At 39.8% G+C, this 12,532-nt stretch overlaps 1 protein-coding gene across 1 annotated transcript in view; it reads left to right on the top strand.

Annotated features, from left to right (window-relative positions):
• The window catches only part of adgrb1a (adhesion G protein-coupled receptor B1a), a 158,034-nt gene that overhangs the window by 64,260 nt on the left and 81,242 nt on the right, over nucleotides 1-12,532 (top strand). Inside the window, 3 exon segments of the mRNA XM_036590196.1 lie at nucleotides 6,027-6,185; nucleotides 7,239-7,343; nucleotides 12,088-12,252. Of these exon segments, the coding sequence (XP_036446089.1) occupies nucleotides 6,027-6,185; nucleotides 7,239-7,343; nucleotides 12,088-12,252 (429 nt within the window).

Genomic DNA, 12,532 nt, shown 5'->3' with positions numbered 1-12,532 from the left:
GTCCCTGCCATATTCACAGCCTCTCTCTCTATTCATAAGGCCCATTTGTTTTAAATAAGTCTGAAATCATTCAGGAGAGAAGCTGAAGGTTATTTCACTCAGATTTGACTTCGTTAGAGCTCCCTGCGGAGCCGTGACAGCCCCAAGAATGGCTCCTCTAATCCGCATGTGATTGGCCCGTGTTGTGTTTTTATTCTCTTTGCCATTGGCTCATGGAGGAGTCTGACCGTGGGTGTGGCTCGCGGATGGGGCTAATCGAGGCTGCGGCTGAGAGCCGCTCAGGTTCATTTTTGCTCATAATTGTCACTGGCTGTATGGATTAGATGTTTTGTTGTGCATTCAGGGCTGGACTGTTTATGGATTGGGATCAATTATGTTGCGAGGCAGGTGAATTTGCCTGCAGCGAAGCCAATTTCAGCATTATAACTAAACAGCGGGCCTTTAATCGCTCATCCTGCGCAAACAAATAGATATCGATGCGACTTGTCAGCACATGTTTAACAGCTCCAGGTCCCTTTCCCCAAAAATACCACATCACAAAGACCATCTGTAGAAGGCAGTAAAGCAAATAGCCACTTTAAACTACAGGTGCACCAATCATGAATTTCTGAGTTCTGATTTCTAATTTCAGTCAGATTGGCCAATGACTGATTTTAATACATTTTAGTTATTTATTTAAACAGACTTACAATATAAACAGTAAGACATTATTTGCTCTTTGTCTAAAGCTAGCACACTGTAGTCTAAATGAGTGCACTGAAATGATAATAGGCCTAACACATGCATGGATGTACATTTTCATAAAAGAATGTCCTTCTAACATGGTACTTATAGGCCAAGGGTCGGCAACCCAAATATTAAGAAGAGACATTTTGTCCCTTTAACAAAAATCAAACTACCTTGGGAACCACAACATTTTATGTCCATTTTGCCATCTTGGCTGGAGATATGTCTCAGTATGTGCTAATGTGCTAGTATAGACTAAAAATGTAAACGGAAACACTGACTTACTTTGTTCTGCTTTAAGCTTTAGCTCAGCTACAGCCGCTTTTCTCGCATCTCCATCAGGAAAATTTTACTCAAAAGTGGAAAAGCTTTTTGTCAGTTTCTCATTCTCCAGTCACCATTCTCAATTTTCCCCTTCCACCTTAAATGTTGCCTGAGGTACAAGAATTTAACTGCTGCGCCATTTAACGTGGAACGGGAAAATTCCAATGAGAGGCTGGCAAACAAGAAACTGACTCCAGCTTTTTGCGACTTTTTAGTGTTTGACAGTTTCTCATTGCAGATTAAACATATCAGGAAACCAGCTGGAGTGATTATAAAGGAAAATAAGTCAGTTTGTCTCCAAATTATCAATGTTCGTCTTAAATATTTCTCTTTGACCTTTCATTAACTATTAGGTAGACAAGATTGTTGTCATTGCTATGGTGACCAGCAGTCTGTACGTCAACCTTCAGGGTTAAAGCGTGAATTAGCATTTATACATAAGACAGTTTGTGGTTTAAACTGTGTTAGAATGATCAGCAGAGCTTTATTTGACTGCAAAGGAGAATTATTTTATTTTTACCTAAAAATCCGGAGCCGCATGTTGCCGACCTCTGTTATAGGCAATAACAAGGGTCACAAATCTTATCCACAAATTATTATTATTTCGCAACACTGTTTGGCTGAAATAAAACTAAATTAAACCACGATTCTCCCACAAATACATTTTTCTTCTTAGACACTGTTGATAGGTTGGAATATTTTCAAATGTCCCAGTGAGATAAGAAGACAATGGATAGACTGCTTTCCATTTTGGAACTGTGAAAGTCCTCACAGCCGTCGACAGGCATCTTTGCAACACCTCCAGATGGTTATTTCCAGTCATAAGACCAGACTCCTGTTTTTTTGAATGGAGAAAGAAACTGAAACTAAAAGCCACATCAACATTTCAAAAGCATGTGAAATCAGCTATAAAATTTGACAACAAAACAACACGAATAGCTTGTACCATTTTTAGCTTGTTCTGGCTACTGTGCATAATCATGCCTCCACAACAAGGGGGAGCTTTTACCACTAGTTGCTTCAACCGATTGGCTCATTTTATGGGACCATGTTGAGCATCACAAGCTTTCCTAGTCATTTTCCAATCAGTGACCCGTGTCCACTTCATAATGTCATTGTCATTGCAAGTGCTGCCACATATAACTTGGATGGGGAACCCATTCTAAACTCACTTTAAGCTGGCTTTGGAGATGCTAACACCTTCCATACCCAGAGGTGGGCAATTCAGGTCCAGAAGGTGAAAAGCCTCCCCAGGACTGTCTCGACGCCTCTGCCGCTGGTTTTAGCTTCTCAGAGAAGCCAGTCAGTTTTTACTTCCTGGACCTGATAAATGTTCCTTTGTAGCCGAAGACGAACAAATCCTTTTGAGGTTTGTCAAAAAGTTCTACTTGGCGGGACACAGCATGCGTCAGCTTATAATGCTGCATTTTTGGCATCCAAAAATTGCATTGGGTGTGTAAGATATCAGTTCTACGTATGTTTGAGTGCATTTATTGTCGTCTGAATAAATCGCATGAATAAGTCACGCTCAGTGTGTAAAGGTCTTAAGTAGTGGTTGACATGCTGTCACGTTTTCAGAAAACTGGATGTGTATCAGTTCTGTGTTAATCTTTCCATTAACAACAGCTCAGTGTGTTTGGCTTCTTTAAGTGGATAAAATCACATGTATTGATTTAAACTTCAATAAGTACATACGTCATATGTGTTCTCCATCTCTCTCTCTCTCTCTCTCTCTCTCTCTCTCTCTCTCTCTCTCTGTCTCTCTCCCCCTCTCCCCCTTTTGCGGACATTGAGGGTGCATTATGATATCAGCCCCGTCCTCCCACACAATTGATTTGTGAGTAATTAAAAATGTCTGTGCCTGGACGTGGGCCAGCTTCATGTTCTATTCATGCAGATTAATACATATTTGCCGGGGCCTGTGGGAGCAGACAGGCGGCAGTGTCTGCTATTAAACATTCATGAGAGTGCAGGACACAGAGGCACATTCTACTGGTATTTATGCGCCCATTCTCACTTCCTTATGCTATCATAATGGATCACAAAATAGGGAACATCATTGCCGAACAGGAACGCTTAAGTGACAGTGTAATTTGTTTCATGTAAATTAGGGGAAAAAAATTGAGTTTGCGCTGGGATGACTGTAATAGCCAGTGTGTGTGTGTGAATGTGTCAGAAGGGGTCTGTGTGTCTGTATGTCTGTATGATTCTTGTGTGTGTGTACTAAGTTTGGGTGGGCTAACAGTGTAAAAGGTGTTATGTTCTAGGATTGGACTTTTACCACATCACCATGTCATAAGAAGATCAACAATGCTAAGGCTCAATCAGCCCCACCCTATGATCTTGAAACTCTTCCTTATAAATGAAAGCATTAAGGCACAGCATATCATTGACGACCATTTGCAGATTTGCAGATGATCACTTTGTGTTGGCAGTGCTTCCTTTTTCGTGCACTTGAACAAAACACTCATAATGTTTCATCACGCTTAGTGCGGCTGCAGTAAACTTAGAATGTTTATAATTATGTGGAATAATGAGCTGCCGCTGTTAGCTACAGCAAACTATGAAATAGCATTTTATAGACATTCTGCAAAGTGTAAAGTAGAATTGAGGAGATCCAAAACAAGACTGAGGGTTGAGGAGTATTCAGAATTGGTTTATTAGTAAAAATTGAACTGAAACTCTAACGTGTATGAACACGAAGAAGCTAAAAAGCATGTGCAACAGCTATTGGTGGCCGGAGTAGCACTGGCTACCCCTGAAATCTGACCCTGTGTGTCACCTGAAACTTTCTTTCTGATTTAAACTGGCTGATCAGACGTCTTCTACCCACTCCTGAACAGAAAGCAGTTCAGGGCAAAATGTTACGCGCAGTTGGATTCAGGCGGAGCGAAGCGAAAGTACATTTTGCAAAATTGCAGCTTGGTTACAGTGTTTTCTCTGTTTCCTCCCTGTATCAGCAGGTAGCTATCACACTCTGTCACATTCATTCATTTCTAGGATTCTCAGTATGAATGTGGCGAAGTAAACAAGAGCGGATATTTAGTTTATTGTATGCTATTCTGATTTCTCTCACTATTATCGAGGGCCATATTAAAGGGGAATTCAACCAATTTTTCTCAAAGTCTGCATAACTTGTTTAATGTTTAAAATGTAAACACGGTCAACGAGAGATGCAGAATGGTTCATTGAATAGAAACGTACGGACTCAGAATTCCTAACCGAGGTGGTGATAAGAACCAGGGGTCACCAGTGAAGCTACACATGTGAGTTTTCATATCGCTGTTGTCAGAAGAAAACCTCATATCTCCAAAATGATAACTTTACAGGAAACGAAAAAAAAAAAACGACTTTACTTTTAATGTAAGTCAGTGGAACCAGACTGTTTTCCAAGTCATTTTGGGCCGTTTCTTTTGGTCCAGTCATCATGAAATTTACACACAATGTAAAGGGCAACGGGCATTTTCAAAGTATGTCAAAAACTGAAAAACGACGAAAATGGAGATACAAGGTTTTCTTCCGACAGCAGCGATATGTAATTTTGATTACTGTAACATAGTGGTAAATCATCAGGGACTATTTTCCCTTAGAACACTCTCAATGTACCTGTCCATTGTGAATGGCTTTGAAAAAATATGTTTGTGGTGAACAGTTTATCATAAATTATAGTAAAACAATGTCTCAGGCATCAGGCTGCATGTTCATAACTATTTCATGTAATAACTTTCTGTGAGGGAGCTTTCAGAGGCATGAAACTCATCAGATGTCTAGTTCCCATCGCTACCTATGTTAACAATTCTGACATGGCACATTTCTCTAGAACGGAGCATTTCACATCAAACCCTTCTGAATGACTTTGTTTAAATCTTAATGACTTAATTATGCAGAAATTTTGAAACGTCATTTTAATTCCCCTTTAAAACATAGTCTTTACTACAGTGTCAGGATGTGTCACGTAAATGTGACCCTAGCTAAAAAAAAGTGAGCAAACTAAAGAGCCTAGTTAGCTGTTAGTTAAGGTTAGCTGCTCTGTCAATATAGAGAATTTTTAAATGTTTATGCAAACGCTCTGCCATATAGGCACCTTTTAAGGTGGCACAGAGAATCTAAACAAGAAGCCAACCACAGCATCAGTATAGACTGTACTATGTGGTGCTTTATGCTTGTAGGGGTTGAATGTATGTAAAGATGTGTTTGAAGATGTCATATGCCCAGACTAAGTCTCAGGACTCTTGCCCTGAGATCTCTGGTCACAAACTTTGATCTGCAAGGCTGCACAGCTGCAAGCGTATAAAAGAACCTGATGGGCACGTTAGCTCAAGTCACTTCCATGACTGATACTGACACCAAAATCTGCACATTTGCAAATGTATATTACTTCGTTTGGAAGACATTCAGTCTTAGAAGGTGGTTGTATTTTCTGCTTCTCACAATTAAAGATTCAAAACAGTTCCGGTTACAAATTTAGACTCATCAGGCTGTAAAACCTTACTTCACATTTCAGTGCAAACTTTCTTCTTTTTTCCTTCTTTCTCCTCAGTATCAGCTTCTTGACATTTGCTTGTCTAAAAGTTTTAATTTTAATTTTTATTTGATTTTTTAAAACTCCACTTGTATTGTTTATGCCATCGTGTGCATTTTCACTACTCTATCTCTATACTGCATGTTTAAAAATATGAGTATAGTTCACATTAAAAGGAAGAAATAAGAAATGAAGCAGGCCTTTTTTCTGACCAATATACATCTTTTTTGGTTTATGGAACTTAGACCCCCTAAAATTGCCTTGGCTACCCAATGGCCACCCCATTTATACAGTCCTAGAATCACCACTGGCGACAGCATTTACCCAGTAAAGAAAGGGAAGCTTTTCAGTGGCAAACTGTCTCACTGGGTTTGAATCTTTTTAATATATAAATATCATGGTATAAAGTTCAGTTCATGTGGCTCATCACTAATGTGTTGGCATTGTGTTTCAGGAGGCTGGAGTAGCTGGGGGAACTGGGCGGAGTGCAGCAGTGAGTGCGGGGGCGGGGTCCAGACGCGCACACGTGTGTGTAGCGCATCTCCAGATGAAGCGTACCTGTGTGATGGAGTGCTGGAGGAAGGCCGGCCCTGCAACTCCCAGCCCTGCATCGGTGAGCTCAGCGTGCACCCTTGTGTCTGTGTGTGTCCTCATTAGGTCAGTGCTGACCTACCTTCAGGGCCAACAAAGTGGTACTGACCTGTCTCAACACTTTTTCTTGACACTGAAGTTTGTTTTCTTTACCATTACTCTCTAACGAGGTAAATAGCCTATAGGAACTAGCACAAAAGGCACAGTAAAGAAGCTAATGCTGTGTTTACATGTTGGCTTTAAAAATAAAAGTGGCTTTTTACATAAAGGATGGCAGCACGCCTGCGTGTAAACGTTGCTATGGTGGCAGCATGCACCAAAATTGGTGATGATCAAGGAAGAGCTTTGTCAGTTCCTTTTATTTATTTAAAGTGGAAAAAAGTAATGTGAATGCAAGAAAACATGGCTATTGCCTGCGAAAACCTTACGTTTTGTCATACTGTAACATTTTCAAATGGCAGGATGGCTTTTCAAGTGAGAAGACCTTTACAGCATTTACACACCAGTGTGTCTTACACACTCTCAGTTTCGAAAGATCATAATCAACTCTCACAAGCACATATACTCTCATCTCATCTAAGCCACTTATCCTCCTGGGCCGTTTGAGGTGCTGGAACCTATCACGGAAGGCAGGAAACACCCTGGGCAGACCGCCAGTCCATCACAGGGCAGACATACACATTCACACGGACACTTGCAGCTAGGGGCATTCTATAGTTCCTCACCACTTTTATTCTGAATATTAATTGCTTTCTCACTTATTATAAAATTAGCTACAGCTGTTTTCATCAATCTACAATTCATCTAAAATATAAAACATCTTACTTTTTCCAGCCATGAGGTCCATAGCCTCCATGAGGTTGTAGAGTAGTAGCATTTTATTAGAATTACCAGGAAGTTTGTTGTCATTACTTAAAAGTGTATTTTTTAGGTTGATCTGACCAAATATTCTGAAGAGTTAAAACGATACTGTTATTGATGACAATGTTTTCATATTGGTGAGGCCATAATGAACTTACTCACAGCTCTGTCCAGTAAAAGCCCAGTCTGATAGTTAACTCCATCACCTCCGCAGGCAAAGGACGGCATGGCTCGCGTAGCCAGTCACTGCGATCGGTGGACAGCCGTAAGCGAGAGGACGTGGACAAGAGCCGTAGTGGACAGCAGTCTTCTCAGACAGGTACAAAACACCCGCATCAGCCTCCTCTACAGCTTGGGCACAGAAAAAAAAAATGCATCGAATTTACTTGATGCAAATATGTACATCATTTCTACCTGAATGAAATACAATTGCTGACTAAAGAAAGTAAATTGGAAAGCAGTTGGATGTGTTTTATTCACCTGGAAATGATGTTTGCTTTTCACTCAAGTGAATCTAATGCATTACTTTGTTTCGGTCTACATGCAGTACTGTGCAAAAGTCAGAAAGCACCCTTTCATATTATTTAATTTACAGTCAAAACTGCCATTAAGAACAAGTTATTCATTTTTCAGAGCCACAACAGGAAACTTATATTCAACAGAAAATTGCACAAAAGCCTCCAACCCTACATATGATATCAAATCTATCAGTGTTTAATTTGTCCATTATTCATGTTTGTACACTCTACTGCCATCTTAAGTCTTCTATCCTTCCAGTCTTAAAACCGACCAGTTACAGCTACATCATACATCATACATCAAAGCTGTTCATAAAAACAAGTCACTGACATTATGTTCCCCTTCAAAGAGACTCTAATATTTACACAAGAAACTATCCAAACACACCTCAGCTGCCTTACAAATTTCTTTCTCATGTGCATCTGAAATGACTAAAAGAGAAATTTTTGAGGAGATTAGAAATCAGACAATCCACTTGCATATAGAAGGAAAAGGTCAAAGAAAAATAAGTGAAAAAACAACAGTTTCCAAAACTGGAATTCAAAAAACACACAGAGAAAATGAAGCTCCTAACAACCATGTAAGACCTAGTAGACCACCAAAACTGCCCCCATCAGATAAACAGTACTTAAAGCATTGATCTTTGAGAGAAATTCAAAAAAAGAAATTCAGTTTTTGCTTCAGGTCTGAAAAAATCCACAGGTGTTTCTGTAATTCCTCCACTGTCAGAGGACAACTCCGCACTATGAATCTGAAAGGATGCGTAACTGTCAAGAAGCTGAGAAAAGAAAATAGGCAAAAAATAAGAAAAGATGTGGAGTAAGGCTTTATAGCCTGGTGAGTCTAAATGTATTTGAGATTTCTTGGATGGTGAGAAGCTGGAAATGCAACCAACATCTAAGATTGAACTTTGGAGGTGTGGAAAAATATCCCTGCAGAAGAGTGGACATACTAAATACTGAACAAGTATATATTATATTTAGTTGTTAAGACTTCTGTGTAAATTTCAGATAAAATATGTGTTTTCTGCTTTTTTTCCTGACACAAAAAATCCTTTTTTTTGACTGGAAATGAAATAACTAAAGCAACAGAGCTGGCCTCTACATTCACACATACACAAACAGGGGTGTAGATTGGATGTGCATGTTGCTGTGGCCTGGTCTTGCAGTGTTATGTGAATTCGAGTGGGAAGCGTGTGTGTTCTGTGACGTGTTTTGGCATGGCTCACAGTGGTACATCAGTTTGTATATGAATCATGGACATAGCTCATTGTGTAGGACTATTGTAGGTAATGTGAGAGGTTGTTATGCCAACAGGCCTACTTAAGAACCAACAAGCCAATAGAGGACACACGTGACTTACGTCTAGTCATGCTGTCTTTGGCCTCTGCATGACTGTAGAGTATTGATCTCAGATGTGAGGCATTTGCTATATTGTGGGTTTAATTGGCCTATTCATGCTCCTCTCACACAGGCATTCTTTTGTAACAACTGTTATTATGTCTCTGGAAACAGGTTGCTAGGTTGGACATGTTTTAGAGAACACTGGCAAAAATGCCTTTCAACCTCATAAATTTAGATTGAAATTTAGAGTCGCTTCTGTTGAGTTATCAGCTTAAAGTTCTCCACCACTGACGTGGACTACGCTATGTGTCCAAAAGTTTGTAGACACCTGCTTATCCATATCTTTTGATATCAATGGTATTAATATGCAGTTTATCGCATTTTGCTGCAGTAACAGCCTCTACTCTTCCGAGAAGACTTTATACTAGATGTTGGAACATTGCTGTGAGGATTTGATTGCATTCAGCCACAAGAGCAGTAGTGACGTCCGGTACTGATGTTAGATGATTAGTTCTGACATCCCAAAGCTGCTGGATGGAGCTTCATCACTCCACAGAGCACACTTCCGCTGATATACAGACCAGTGTATAAGTGTAGCTTAAGCTCATGTGAGAGAATTCAATTCTATTGCCAGTGCTTTTCTATATAGATTATACGAGCAGTTTGTGCATCTAAACCCCTGTGTTAGCAATTTAAGCACCTAAAGTTGCTGAAGTAATTATAAGAAGAGGTGCCTGGGCACGTTTTGGACATCTAATGTACTTTGTTGTAGCTAATCGAAGCTAGGCAGGTTGGAAACAACAACAAATTTGCCACAAATTAGCACAGTAACACATCAAAAAAGCTAATGTCAATTTGAGTTTTAAAGCTTGTCCAGCCTTGCAACAGATATCTCCATGTGCTTTGAATGTTCTTTTATGTTTATTTGTCTTCACCTTGGCCAAAACACCCAAGGTGAACATATCCAAACAAGTTTTAAGTGCACCACAAAAAGCCAGTAAACATCAAAATCGGATGTTAAAAAAGTTAGAAATATATTTTGACATTCATTGCCTGAGACAGGTTATTTTTTTCTCACTTCATCCGCTAAAAGCTATTCAGAAGCTTCAGTTTAAAAATGAGATTTGCCCTTATTTAAGAGAGCCTTCCTTGCTACTTCCCCTCTGACAGCCCATCTCTTCCTGTTGGCCAGCTGTGCTCATGTCAGTCCAGCATCCAACATTTCCTTCTAAACTCTCACAAAAGCCTACGTTCCTGCTCTACGATATACCATCCATCTCTGCTTATTGGACAGTCATGGCAGTCCAGTGCGGTTTTATTGAACAGTCAAGACTGTCCATCCTCTCCTTTGCATGTGATTACCATGATTTCCTGGTTTCTCCAGCTAGACTCTGTCAGACCTGCTTCCCTCACTGGCTAAGTTTCGGGTTAAGAGATGTACCATATTTTAGCTTTAAGTATCATGACTTATTCTCAGAAATTGTTTATCCATCCTGTATTTCAGATACAGATGTTTTTCCATTGCTAGAGCACTGCATACAAGACTTCAATGCTCAAAGTTAAATATTTTTGACACTTTAATTGAAGACTGCCTTCATAGGGGCTTCGTAACACATGCATAAGCATTAAAAGTGTATTTATAGAGCAAAACTTGAATATTTATGCCAGTGTCTGCAAGCTGACAAGATACCTGATGAAGTGTTTAATGCTGTAGACTTAAACTAAATCAACAGACATTTGCTCCATTTATAACACTGTAATTAAGCATAGTTCTCAAATAATGGAACTTAGAAGGCATAGGCCAAACACTATAAATCAACTACGTGTTTCTACAAGAAATAAAGTACAATAGTGCAGTTTTTATTAATGACACCTGTAGCTACAGATATGAACCAAGCTACACTGTTAGAAATAAAGGTACTGTGCAGGTCAAAGGCACAACAGTAGTTTTAAGGTCCAATTGTGTACCTTAAATACGCTTTCCCAGGTGAAAAGTACATATTTATGCCTTTTCATAACCTAATGTTTTAAAACAGAACAATGAAATAAAAAGCCTGGAGATGAGATGGAGTGTGTGCAGTCAATACAACTTAGAAAATAGCATTTCAATAGATTGTAGTGCAATTATGTTCCCTGGTGAGAGTACTGAGATGTACCCTTGAGGGTACCACTCCAGTGACAAGAGGGGTACTGCGACAGTTTCATACCTTTATTTCTGAGAGTATACACAGCTCTTCTAGTAATAGTTATTGTTCATCAAAATAATATAGCACAACTGTAATAACTTACACAACTTTTATAACTTAAACTTTTATAACTTAACTTTTCATACCAAAGTATAGTTAAAAACAAGTAATTTTATACTTTGGTTCTTAAGTAGAAGACAGACAGGGATTTAGACCTTGTAAAGTGCCTTACAGGGATTTAAATCAAACAATAACCATCACTTTTAAACTAAAAGCCATTAGGTCAATACAATGTCATTTACTTCATAAAATATCTTTAGCATAAATAAGTATGGTTTCATAAATGTGTAATTCAATGCTTATGCATGTGTTAGAAAATCCCTATTTAGTAAAGTAAGTAAAGTATTACCAAGTTTGTTTAAGCAATGTAGGAAGAAATCATAGCCTGATGCCTAAAAGCTATGTATGTTCATTTAATGAGTGTCAGAAAGTTTACTTTCTTGAGAGAACATATTCTGATCTCGGTTGCCAGATCTTATCCTCTAGGCATTTTAATTTCTATTGAAGTTTCCATCAGGCTTTCTATTTCTGTTAATGACAGAGCACTAGCCTGCTCACATTTCATTTGTGACCATGTTTAAAAACAAGGGGCTTGTTTACAGTCTCCTCTATGTAAAGGGATTTCAGATGAAAACATGTAGTCTATTTAAATGTAGTTATATTTGCCCCCCCTCACTGTCCTTCTGACCCCTCTGTCTGTCCTGTAGCTGCAGCTGTCTGACTCTTCTGCTGGATAGCCATGTTAAATCATCATTTCGTTTAATTGATCTGCCATATCCTGAATAGAAGCATTCGCCTTTCTAGGAGGACTGAATGTTCAGGATATATAATCAGGCCTGATTTAGCACAGGAGGCTAATTCCTGCATGCTAATTTAGTTTTGGCCCCTTTTACCCCCCCCTACCCCGAACCTTGCTCACCCTTACCCTGCCCTGACCCCAACCCTGCCCCAGTAGACTCTCCGTCGGGTGAGGAGTGGTCCCCGTGGAGTGTGTGTTCGGCCACATGTGGTGAAGGCTGGCAGAGTCGCACGCGCTTCTGCGTCTCCGTCTCGTACAGCACACAGTGTAGCGGCCCACTGCGCGAGCAGAGACCCTGCAACAACACCGCCGTGTGTCCAGGTAAGCCCCTCCCACCACAGGCCTCTGTACCTTACCCTCCAGCTCACCACTTGACCGGTCTATGCCCTGGCCACAGATGCGCTCTTTCGTAGCTACTGTGTGATGGGCTTTCAATTCAGCCCGATGAGGAATTGTACTGTACTTTATTTAAAGTCGCTACATGGTGTTGAGTTTGCAGTTTAAAATGCTGCACTGCTGACTGTACTGCTACAGCTAATAGAGACTAGGTAGTTTGAAAACAACAGCATTAAATTTGGTTAGTTAATGTAATATTAGCCTG

Source organism: Colossoma macropomum, unplaced genomic scaffold (assembly GCF_904425465.1).
Source record: "Colossoma macropomum unplaced genomic scaffold, Colossoma_macropomum, whole genome shotgun sequence".
NCBI lineage: Eukaryota > Metazoa > Chordata > Actinopteri > Characiformes > Serrasalmidae > Colossoma > Colossoma macropomum.
Note: the sequence above shows the minus strand (reverse complement) of the source record. Positions and strands in the feature narration are given on the sequence as shown.